This window comes from Stegodyphus dumicola, chromosome 1 (genome assembly GCF_044657685.1).
Source record: "Stegodyphus dumicola isolate Sdum_Otavi_A_Nest chromosome 1, ASM4465768v1".
NCBI classification, from domain to species: Eukaryota; Metazoa; Arthropoda; class Arachnida; order Araneae; family Eresidae; genus Stegodyphus; species Stegodyphus dumicola.
In genome coordinates, this window is record NC_140768.1 from 290,731,951 (window position 1) to 290,744,240 (window position 12,290).

General features: G+C 33.1%; 1 protein-coding gene across 4 annotated transcripts in view; it reads right to left on the bottom strand.

The window, feature by feature from the left end:
* sick (sickie) overlaps nucleotides 1-12,290 on the bottom strand; it is a 975,074-nt gene that overhangs the window by 809,508 nt on the left and 153,276 nt on the right. For all 4 annotated transcript variants that reach the window (XM_085808514.1, XM_085808521.1, XM_085808510.1 and 1 more), the window contains exon 2: nucleotides 6,360-6,477. In XM_085808514.1, coding sequence (XP_085664640.1) covers nucleotides 6,360-6,477 — 118 coding nt within the window. The remainder of the gene's footprint in view (nucleotides 1-6,359; nucleotides 6,478-12,290) is intronic.

The window sequence follows — 12,290 nt, forward strand, 5'->3', positions numbered from 1 at the left end:
AATAAAACAAATTCCAAATTTGCGCTTCCAGTTGCCCATATTCGAGAGGAGGACTACGCTATTGAAAATTTGATGCCTCTCGATACCGTTGCTGCTGCAGGAAACATACACACATTCCTGCAGATTCTTTATTATTTGATTTCTTTAAATGTAATGCATTGTGATAATATCTGGTGCTAACAATTTGAAAAGTGATTGAGATTGTATATATTATATATTCATATTAGGCTTAACACATTCGCTCTTCGAATATTTATGCCATCTTACCGAATAACTCCAGAAACAGGACGCTTGAAGCGCCACCTAACGGCGGGCTCTATCAGTTGACAACAAACACAACTTTTACTGTAATATTTTATAGGTCATTATAGTGAACCAACGCAAAATGCGAAAACGAAATTAATAGCCCTTCTGGGCAATTTACCCTTTTGGGCTAAAAAAGGGCAGTACTTTAAATGTTTCACCATTCAATAACTGTGGTCAAAACTGTAACTGTAGTGCGTAATCTTTTAAACTAGTACGTCTTTCCCTTTTGGTTCAAAATTAATTTGCACACTTTTCGGGTCTACGATGCACGCAAGAAATACGAAGATGGAAAAGACAGAAAAGCTTAAAAACTTAACCAATGAATAAGATATAAAACAAAAATTTACAATGCGTATAAATAAAACCATCAAAGGCCGTAATCACGTTCCTTAATTGTTCAATAATAAAAGCACGTTCTGTGAGTGGAAATTCTACATAAAAGATTTAAAAATTAATTTTTAAAAAACTCCTTTAAAGTTTGCAATGATTTGCACCACTCGATTTCACCATAATTTCCTCTCAGAGGTTTTTTTTTTTTTTTTTAGCCTTTCCTTTATCCAGAAAAGGGAGAAAAACTGTAATTGAGTTTCTAAAACCGTTCTCAAGCAATCTCTGGTTCATACGGAACTTTAACAAAATAAGGCTGAAAAAAAAAAGGCAAAGAAAAACTCCATCTTTCCCAATTTCGTTTCACATTCTGTACTAGCTGAAACCCCGAACATGAAATCTGTCACGTTTTCTGCATTTTAATGCGTTTTTTTTTTCTCGTTGCAAACCGGCGAGGGGTGTATTTTGTTCCCGCTTCTTAGCTGTAAATTTATTACACAAAAATCTCTTTAACCTAAAGATGCGATGAGCCGAAAAGAATGGAAAACTGAACAGCAAGTAATAATGAGTAAAATGCCGCGTGAGTTTTCTCTGCACCTACCGCTTTTTGTGCACATAAAAAAGTTTTAAAATTATGCTTTTACAAGATGTGTTAAAACATGTTTCTTTTTCTGACTAAAACTTTAATTTTTTTTGGGAGGGGTAAAGGCAAAAATTAAGACAGTTTTCATCTTTCTTTTCTAGTTTATTGAAGTTTTGGATATGGAATAACTATAAGAGGACAATTTATAAATTTATTCTTTCATTAAAAAGCAGGAAATGTTGAAGTAGTATGATTATTTTAACTTTCAGTTGTATATCGGTATGGTGCATATATGTAATTCTTTATTACATTTACATTATTTATTGCATTAGCACATTATTGATTTCCATTTAAAACAAGGAATAGGAATAATACATTTGAATACACATTACTATTTGTTAGATTTCTGTTTCGAGCATAAAATCCAGACGAAAGCGGCCATTCCACTTTTTATTAAAACACATATAAATTTTATTACATTTGTACAACATAATTACAACCATACTTATTACACACGAACTTCCATATTAGTATTAAGCTTAACACATTATCTCTTCCAATATTTATGACATGTTACCGAATAACTCCAGAGACAGGACGTTTCGAGCGCCAGCCAACGGCGGGCACTATCAATTCATGACAAATTGCAACTGTTATTGTAATATTTTATATATTATTACATATTCTTGCTTTCATTTGTTGTCAGATAAAGTTTAACTGGGTAGACGGACAGTTTCTTCATATGAATGTGGACTAAATTTAAAGTCAGTATCTTGAAATATATTTTTTATCATTTTATTTAATTAAAATTTTATTTTTAATGTCGATGCGGAAATTTTTTTAATTCTACCGTACTTTTCGCATGAGAAGAAATTTTAGATGTAATTGATTATTATATTTTAAATTTTATTTTGAAGATGAGTTAATTTATATTGGAAATCTACAATTACCTATCTGCCACGCCGCTGAAAAATGACATCTTTAAGATCTGCCTATAGTAGTAGTAATGACCGTGCTGCCATCAGCTTTCTAAGGATTTGCTGCTTTGCCGTTGAAAAAAAGTAGTTACCCTGCTTGATGTCAGTTACGGACTTTTCTTGACAAGTCTATGGCTTTTTATATCCCCAGTTCCTATGATATATACGCTTTTCTCATGCCAAGTAGACCAAGACGGCTGAAGTTCCAGTACCAACCAACGTCAAATGCCAACAACTGGATCAAGCACATAATTTCTGAGAACTTTTTTTTTAATGGCCGAGCGTTTTATTTAATAGCCATTAGCCTTGCGCCACAACAAGAGCCTGACGTAGTTTCCATTTCGTTATGGAAGCATCTATGAAGGGACAGACGGTTACAACTATGCCCTCTTCGGGATTCGAACCCCAGCCCACTGCTACGGCAGGTCAGGGTCAGGTTTTTGAAAACTATGTTGAGCAATATGTTATATTACAAACTCTGGTGACGAACTCTTGAAGGTTTAAAATCTTCGACACATTTAATCTTGGACACTTATTGTAATTTCTTATTCATTTTAAAAGCTTATGAGTACTATTGTAGGTCTTTATAATTTATTTTAAAATTAGAAAAAAATTTAAATAAATGCACTTATTGAACCCGTCAACCTGGAAATCCTTTAAGTATCCTTATAACGGGATGGCGGATGTTAAGTATCGCTATCTGCTGTATGTTAATCGAATGGCCAATAATAGATACACGGGCATTGTAAGGGAACATTTATATGAGGTTTTTTTATACTAAAAGTAATTATAATTAATGCAGAACTTTGAGAAAAATTCTCTAAAGCAATATAGTGTCGTAAGATGAAAATCAAAGTCATAATTTTCAACAGTTATACTCCGCAAGATTCAGACCGGAGTTTTCTGACTGTTAGAATTGTTAGTTAAAGTAAAATGCGACTACTGATTGATGGAAGCTTTATCAACAAATGGACTAAAAACTACAAAAAATAGGAAAATATATTTCACAATAAAACATTAATCATATTACATCCTACTTTAATAATTTATTTAATAATGAAATCAGATCAAAGAAAGAATAAAAAGTTTCTATATTTATTGCAAGTTACCTTTCCAGCCTATTACTAAAAGAATTAACTTCTTCTTTTGGCGGGAAAGACCATAGGAAGAAAAGTAGTAATCTGAAGAAGAGTTAACTTAATATTTAAAAAGAAAATAAAAACACATACAATTTTAAAGTATAAATACTTCCTTTTTACTTCGTACAAGGAAGTAAAAAGCATGAAAATACTTTACCTTTTTAACTTCCTTGTACGAAGTAAAGGAAGTATTGTAATCGCGAAAAATTTCGGGTATTATATTTCAACGGAAATATCCATTTCAATCGCTGTCGAATGCAATTTGACGATGTTTTTCAGTGATATCTGTACGTAAGGGCAGAATAAAGAACACTTTTTCCCCAAACGAATTGTAAAATAAAATCAGAAGTGATTTTTTTCGTGACGTCTGTACGTACGTTATATATCTCGCATAACTCAAAAACGAGTAGTCCTCGTTACAATTTTGTATATAGGACTGCTATAATATATATAGTTGTGCACCTCCCGTTTTGGTTGCAGTGGGACTCAACAAAAGTATATACGTATATACCCGCTTTGTTACTCGGCTCGGTGAACTCAGTTTTTTTATACTTATATGTTGGTAAATTGTGAATTGTTTGCTTAAAAATGATTGAATTACGTTGCTCTTATCTTCTGTTTAATGTTTTAGTGCCTTCAGTTAATCTGCATACAATAGTTGTAGAATTATCAAGAATTTAAAAGTTGTTTAAGTGTGGCTAGGCTAAGCTTCATGAAGCAGCCATATTTGTTTTCATTTGAAACTTAGCAGAATAGTGAATAAAGTCAGTTTTTGGACTTTCAGTGTCTTTTTGCCGAGTGGGACCAAAAATAAACTTTCAGTTTTGTACACCGAAAAATCTGCCTTCTTGTCCACAGGTCGGATTGCTTGTTTTTGCGTAGGAACTCTAATTTTAATTACAAAAATTTGTCTTTTAATTGTTTTAACTATATGGGGTGTTTTATGTTTTTCTATATTTTTCAAATTTAATGAAGATATTTTCATGTATTTTTGCCTTACCGCGAAATGAGACCTGAGTTAATTGAATGAGAAAATAAGTTTAAATTCGCGGAAATAAGTGAAATGCAGCAGAAAATGCTGATAATTTAATAGACCGTACAAGGAAGTCATTTGGCATCCACATCAGATTATTTTCTTAAATTAAAATAATATCATGTATAGTCAATTCATTAAATAACACCGTTTCATCTAATGCGCTGAAACGTGAAAGTTAAGCGATCATCATCAATCATCAAATGAAAGTTTTTTGTGCAAAGTCAGAAGAACTCTGTAGTGACACTTGATAAACAAGATTCGGATTATTAAACTAATTCAAATTGATTTTGATGTGAAATATATTAACCTGATGTTTCATTTGGTATGCTAAATTTTATGATTTTTGACTAATTTTACTTTGCTATTTTATTAAAATTTTAAATCGATAAAATTCTGGGTAGGAAAGAAAAGCTTTGATAGATCACATGATAAAAATAAAAATTGGTAATTAATGGCATGCAGTCTAGTGAACAAACACACATGACTAAAAATGATTTTATGGGCTGCTACATACAAATTGCATTAGCCGACAAAAGTATTCTAAGGTTAAATTAGTCAGGTTAAAAAAAAAAAAAAAAAAACTCGTCGGCTACTACCTATCGAAAAAGATGCCTTTTTGAAGGGCTTTTGAGGAAAGGCAGGTTGGTATTGACGTAACACATGAGAAAAACAACAAAAATCTTATTCAGTCAAGCCTGTCTGCCAGAATTTGAACTCGGGTCGAACTACCAGTTTTCAGTGATTCCAGTTATTTCGGAATGATTTTGGCATAATACCCGCTACCGTAAAATTTAAATAATGTGCAAAATTAGGAGAAAATGCATGATAGACGTTAAGGAAAAATATAAGAGGACGTAACATGATTTAAGAAAGTTCAAAAAGAAAAGAGAGACTTTTCAGTGTATTAAAAGTTTTGAAAAATGAATAGTTAGGAAGAATAATAAAGCAGAAAACTCCATGCTGTGAATAAATCGTTTACTGATTATTTACAATGAAAATCTTGGGAGGGGAAAGTTTGAGATAATTCAGCTTCGAATTTCTACAAATATATCTTATTTTTATACATAAATCTAGAAGCAAGAAGGACAATTTATAGACAATATATTTTGACTTCTGAAATCTGTTATTTGTATTTGCTATCGATTATTGCAGAAAATATTAAAATAGCCTTTTTATTTCCTTGTCAGAAATAAAGGAAGTATTGGTAACCGCGAAAAATTTCGGGTGTCATAATATATTCGGGTGTTTAATATGTAATTTAATATATAATTGGTTATTTAATATATAATCGATTATTTAATATATAATCGGGTGTTTAATATATAATATTATCATATTATCATATTTAATTATTTCAACGGAAATATCTATTTTGACCGTTCCCGAATGAATTTGACCTTCAACTGTGACTTTTTTTATTGAAATTACTTTTTTCCATAAAAAGCAAGCTATTTCTTTAAAATGGGTGGTGTTACAGGATTTAAAAATCAGTTTCTTAATAAAGAGGTTTTAAATTACATAGAAAATACAGAATTAGTATCAATTCTGTTAGTATTTTATTTCATAACAATTAATCGAAGTTCTTGTGTTTCTCCCCTTAAAATTAAAAAAATAAATAAATAAATAAAAAATCAGAGCGAGTGGGGGGGGGGATATTGCCCATTAATCAAGTTTTTATTTTTTTGCAGTGTAACTGGTTCCATAACTTTATTTTAACCATGAAAATGAAAAGGAACATAATTACATTTTTTGGGGTGTTGAAAAAACTTTTCCTCGAGAAGCATCATTAAAATGCATTCACGGGCAAAATATTGAAAAATATTTCGAATCAAGGAAGATTTTTGAAAAAATTAGATAGACAGAAGCGATAAAAACCATTGAAATAAAACTGGCTGCTTTCTGTTTAGAAGCTTGTTGCAGATAGGTGTGTTTGGAATAATTGCATGTTAAAGCTGAAAACTAGTAATGTTAAGAACATCAGATTAACTTACTGACAGCCTCGATCACATCTGCTAGTAGGACGCCATCGCACACGTCTACTTGGAGGTCTTGTATATTACGCTTGTAACGACCTCTGTCGAGGTAATGATTGGCCCAATCCGTATAGATCTAGAATAAAAGAAAACGAAAATTTCAGCAAAATAAAACATGAGCGCATGCACTTTTCTTTTAAATATGAAACTGTAAGGTTATACAAAGTATAACTATTTAAGAGCTGAAGTGTTTATTTTAATGAACACGTTATTCCTTATGCTGAATTTTCCTTCACTTCTATTGTTTCGCCTACTCCACCAGAATAGGAACATGAAGTGAGTTTTAAAAGACGAATGAGAATCTAAATTTAGGAGGAAGAGTTAGACCACAGACTAACCAGAACGAAATTCTTCAGTTACAGCTAGGCTTTTGGCCTCCCAAAATCCCTAAATTCTACAAATTTTGCTGCTCTTTAATTCTGACGCCCTGTGCAGCTGCACCTGTTGCACATGCTCTGGCGCCAGCCCTGGTTAAATGGCTGCACTTATGGGCTGCTGTTATCAGCTGCCCGCTGCAGCTACCAGTGTTTGTCACTAAAAATTAAGTTATTAGTTGTAGGAGAGTGGAGCTAAGTTGTTCGATTATAAGGCGTTTCTTCCGCTTTCTTATTATGTCTTTGTGGTATAGTAGTCAGCACACTCGGCGCGTATTCGAGAGGTTCGTGGTTCGAGTCCCGGGGAGGGCATTGCTCATTTTTCATCTCTAATGCTCCCAAATAACCTAATGTCTATTATTTATAACGTTAACCTTTGACTTTAAATATTTTGGAGCATTGCTGTATATCTAACTCGTAAACAGTGGAAGGTATTTTTTTTTTTTAAATTTGTTTAGCCGCTAAAATTTAAGAATAAAGAGCAAGCAAACATTTTGGGTTCTTTTTATATTATTTTAATTACTTAATATATTCTAGAGATAAGAAATAAAGGAAAAATAAAACTAAATAAAATAAAGATTAAAAAATAAGAATGCTTCCGAATTCTGAAAGATTAGGCTAGTGTTTAGATTGAACCAAATAATGTTTAGCCAGTTTAGAATGATAAGAAAACAGCATAATTTGATAAAAATGTTCTTTAATTTGTAACGGAATGTAGTACAGTCAAACAAACTCTAACGATCTTCAAAAGACTATCGACTTCGTTATATCTGGAGGTTCGTTGTATCTGATACGATAAGAAAACGTATAAAACTTGAATGATGAATGATGATAAAAATAGAGTACCACTGCCAGATTTACCAAGAAAGTAAATAATAAATCTAATTTTAGAAAAAAAAATCATGTTAAGATTTTAAAAGGTATTTCTCCCACCTTCCTAGCGTGCCTTCATGGTGTAGTGGTTCTGCACGCTTGGCCGGTATCCAGAGGTCCGTGGTTCGATTCCCGGCGAAGGCGTTGCTAATTTTTCATCTCTTGTGCTTCCAAAAATACTAATGTCTCTACAGTGGCGCCCAAACTAAAAGGGTGTTGAATGATTATTCTCCACGCATAGGATTTGGCGATTGGGTCCCCTAAAAACACCAGTCGCCCTTTAAAAGGGGGAATATATAAGGTATTTCTCCCACCTTCCTAGCGTGCCTTCGTGGTGCAGTGGTTCTGCACGCTGGGCTGGTATTCGGAGGTCCATGCTTGGATTCCCGACAAAGGCGGTTGCTAATTTCTCATCTCTCCGGCTTTTCCAATTAACCTAATGCTTCTAGAATTTAATTGAAATTCTAACTAAGCGCAGTTATTAGATTTCTTGTTTGTTCTTTCTCAGTCTCTCCAAAGCAAATATATTGTCCTTTCCGAAGCATTTGTTCACATATTGACAGATTACGGTTTTTGTTTAATGGCGAATCATTCCGGTAATTTGTTTTTGAACTACCATATGCTCCAGCTTTCTCAACGTTTTCCTCGTATCAAAACGTTTTTCCATCAGCAGAAATTGCAGAGTTTTGGCTTTTTCATATGGCACCATCTGTAAATTTGGATAAACTGTATGTTCAGCAGATGCCGATTTAGCTGCTTCTATTTTATATTTTTCAAATAATTCGTTTTATTTTCAGTGCAGAAGATTTATGTTAACAGCGGATGAATATTGACACGAAAGCAAAGGGAATGAAACAGAGAATATACATTCACCTTTTTGGTTCAACTGTAATATAAATCATATAGGATTTTATTTATTCTTATCCTTGTCCCTCTAGAGTTGGGTGTCACATCTATCTCTTACAACCTTTGTTTAGAACACAGAAAAAAGTGTGGTGGTGGGGGGAGAATTAACAAAAAATTAGGCAAAGGCGTCCTACTTTACGCATAAAAAACGTAGAATATGGATAGAATGTGAATACTGGTATCTTGAACGAATGATTTTAAAAGCTAGTAATTGTTTTCGTTGAAACTTGCAGAAAATCTGGGTTAAATATGAAAAATACAAAAATAAAGTTCCATTCGAAGATATCCATGTAGTTCTTTATATCCGATTTTCATACTCTTGGGAGTTCGAGACCAAAAGGTTCTTTATACCAGGGATCTCGTTTTGAGCATGTTCGGTATAGTGGGATTTGACTGTAAATATGTATGTTTAATGAATTAATCTCTTTCGTGCTTCTGTAGAGCAATGGACAGCAAATTAATATGGTAATCCCAAGGTCGAATTTCGTGTTCGTACAAAGGCACGAATATATTGTTGTCAACAATCGAGGAATTTAAAAGCGTTTAAAACCCTTCACAATAGTTTAAAAATTTAATTTGCTTTTAATGATATAATTACTTATTATAAATAAAAATTAAATTAATTTACAATTTTTATTCAGCATCACTGCAATTAATAAAAGATGTTTTAAACGCCATACGTAATGTAAATGGTATAGCAATTTGAAAAAAAATTACAATGTTTTGCAATTTGTAATTTCTTAAACAGTTTTTGAATATTAAAAAGGATTTGAATAATACCCTATTTATTGAGATGTCACGATTTACAGATTTTAATTTTTCTTTTTTTATATGTTTCATTTTTTTTTAAGAAAAAGTATAATGAATTTAATAGGTGTAAACCATAGTAAAATTTATTAGGATTCTCGAAGAAGTAGATTCTCGAAAAATCAGTCTGCTTTTGTGGTAATTTGAGCTATGAATTTTTCAGGGTGATCTAGCTGCACGAGCGTACATACGCGAATACAATAATTCCTTTATATGCTCCTCTTACGTAAATGACAACTATGAGAGAGACAAGAGATCCAGTTGAGCAATTCCAAGCGACTACGTCTTGTTGTTATGCCTAATCTCACTTCCCTATCTCAGTGACATCAGAACAAGACTACGAAATTCATCACGGCAAGGTGTGCAAGAGTACTCCTGTCCTTGGCAAAGCCTTGAGTACCTTACAGTTGACAGTACAACTTCGCTCAGATCCCCCCCCCCGAGTTTTGATTGAAGGACAGCATCCCCGGGGAGACAGGTCCGAGGGTCTCCCACCCCTCTTCTCCTAACACCAACCTCTCGAGAGGACTTTCGGCTAGCCGCATATTTAGTGTGCCCCCATGTCACACAGTATCTATGCGTTTACAAACATCCATGCCTTCTCCTGGATTCGAACCCGGGCCCTTTGGTATCACAGTAGGTTCCCCTAACCACTACAGTAGTACAGTAGGCTTCCCTAACCCTCCTCTGAACGGCAAGTGATGACGTGTTGTCATCCACCATATTTTAGTTTCGCCACTGCAGAGACTGTTGCACACTTCGAAATAGGAAAAATCAGAAATCAACTGTGCCCTTCACGGGTTCGAAACATGTATCGTTTAATACCAGCTGGAGATGCAATTATGTAAACCACGACAGAGTAGCCGAGGTAATGCCATAATTCCTTATAATTTAACTTTCAGTTTGACAAGTTAAAATTCAAATCTATTTCGGCACTAATTTCAAAGGAATCGTTAATAAAAAATTTCTTTAACTTCATTGGAAGCATTCATTTTTATTGAAACAGATAGAAAAAGCTTATTCTTTTAACACTAGGAATTTCAGCGAATTACTAAATTCACCACTTAAAGGACCACTTAACTAATAACCTTTCTGTGAAGCACCAACGAAACTCTGATGGAAATCCTTAGTTTACGTACGAACAGTTGCACATGTACGAGCTTACGAATTAGCGAGGCGTAATAGCTGTCAAAACTTGAGTAATGAACAACTCCAAAACACGAGTATTAGGGATTTCTGGAGAGGAGATGGAGAGAGCAGAAGAGAAGGAATGAAAAAAAAGGATTCTTCCATGCAAGAATTAATGAGTCGTAGAAGAAACCACCTCTTGCAGTGAAGTCCAAACACAACACAAAACTGTTCACTGAAACGTAAGAGAGAATGGAAGATTAATGTTCTCTCTTCTTTAGGCAGCACGCAATCGCTCCGCTTTAAAAGAACATTTTTCGGCAAGCGGGCTTAACTAATTATGTATTTTGTTCGAAAAGGAAAACATTATGTTCCAGCAGCCCTCACCAAATGATGAAAGTATGAATGAAAAGGGATAATATGATCCTTCGATCTCGATGCATTTCAGTAATGCATAATCTCAGGAGACACATGCAAGTTCAGAGAATTCATGTACGAAACTAGCAGAAGTACTTTATTTAAATATACGGTAGGGATAAAGTGGTTCGATCTTCTTACTTGAGACTTCGTGAAAACTTTAGCGCTAATAAAGGACATGTTAGGAAATATTAGAAAACAGAAACAAGGATTTTTATAATAACTATAGTTCAAAGAAATTTACAAGCATTATATCTCTTGTCATGATTATGAGTACAAAACATTAATAAAATACAATTTCATATTCAATGGGGCAAAAAGAATAGCACAGTAAAAATTCTGTAATTAATTTATTAAGCCGAAAAATTTAATTCTGGAACTACAATTATGCAAATTTCATCTGGCAACGGCAAACTTCCGGATACGAAATCGCCACTAGAGGCACTGTTAATCAAAATTACGCCGTTTATGCAACAGAAGCGTACTGTGTTTTGAAATACATCAAAACATCATCGTTTATTGTCGTTCAAAGACATTTTCTCGCGAAATTGTCTAAAGAACCATCGCATCGTCACAACAGGTGACAGGTGAGAGCAGGGTCCGGACATCCGGGCGGCTTTCACTGACTATTCGAGTACCGTCCGGATCCCGCAACTGTCCAGAAAAACAATATTGCCAAACAAGGGCAGAAGGTGGAAGACAGACGTATTGCGTAACGTCATAGATAAAAAAATATATTTTATTTCTTTGTTAATTTGATGAAAACCGCGCTATTTAAAAATCGTTTTTATGTATTTTATTGCATGCATTTTAGACTATAAAATACAGATATGTTATAAAGAATATCAGTGCTTCTCAGGAATTATTCTCTTTAATGGGACTCGCTAGCTTTTGAATGATTTCTTTTTATTCAAGAAATTTCATCCATTTTTTGTGAATATTATTAAATGGTTTTGTAAAACAAAATGATTTTAAGCTGAAAAAAAATTGGAAGAATTTTTTTGAACTTAAATTTTTCTTCAAAAATTTAACAAATAAATATTCTTTTCCTACAATTTTTAATAACCCCCCAAATTTTTTTATTTTATTTATAAGAATGTTCTTAACAACTTTAAGGATTGATTTTGCAATTTAGGAATTAATTTCTGAGGGGGAAAAACATTATTTTACATAAAAAATTTGAAAAAATATGATCTCCTAAATTTTGGGATTTTAAGTAAAAGTATTTATAGAAAAAATGCAGTTTGAAGAATATAAACTGTTTCCAATTGGTCCAGAGAACAGAAATTGGAATTCAATCCTAATAAATCTAAAATAATGATAATTAAAAGAAAGCATGTCAGCTATACAAACCAACAACTGTACTTGGATAATACCTTACTCG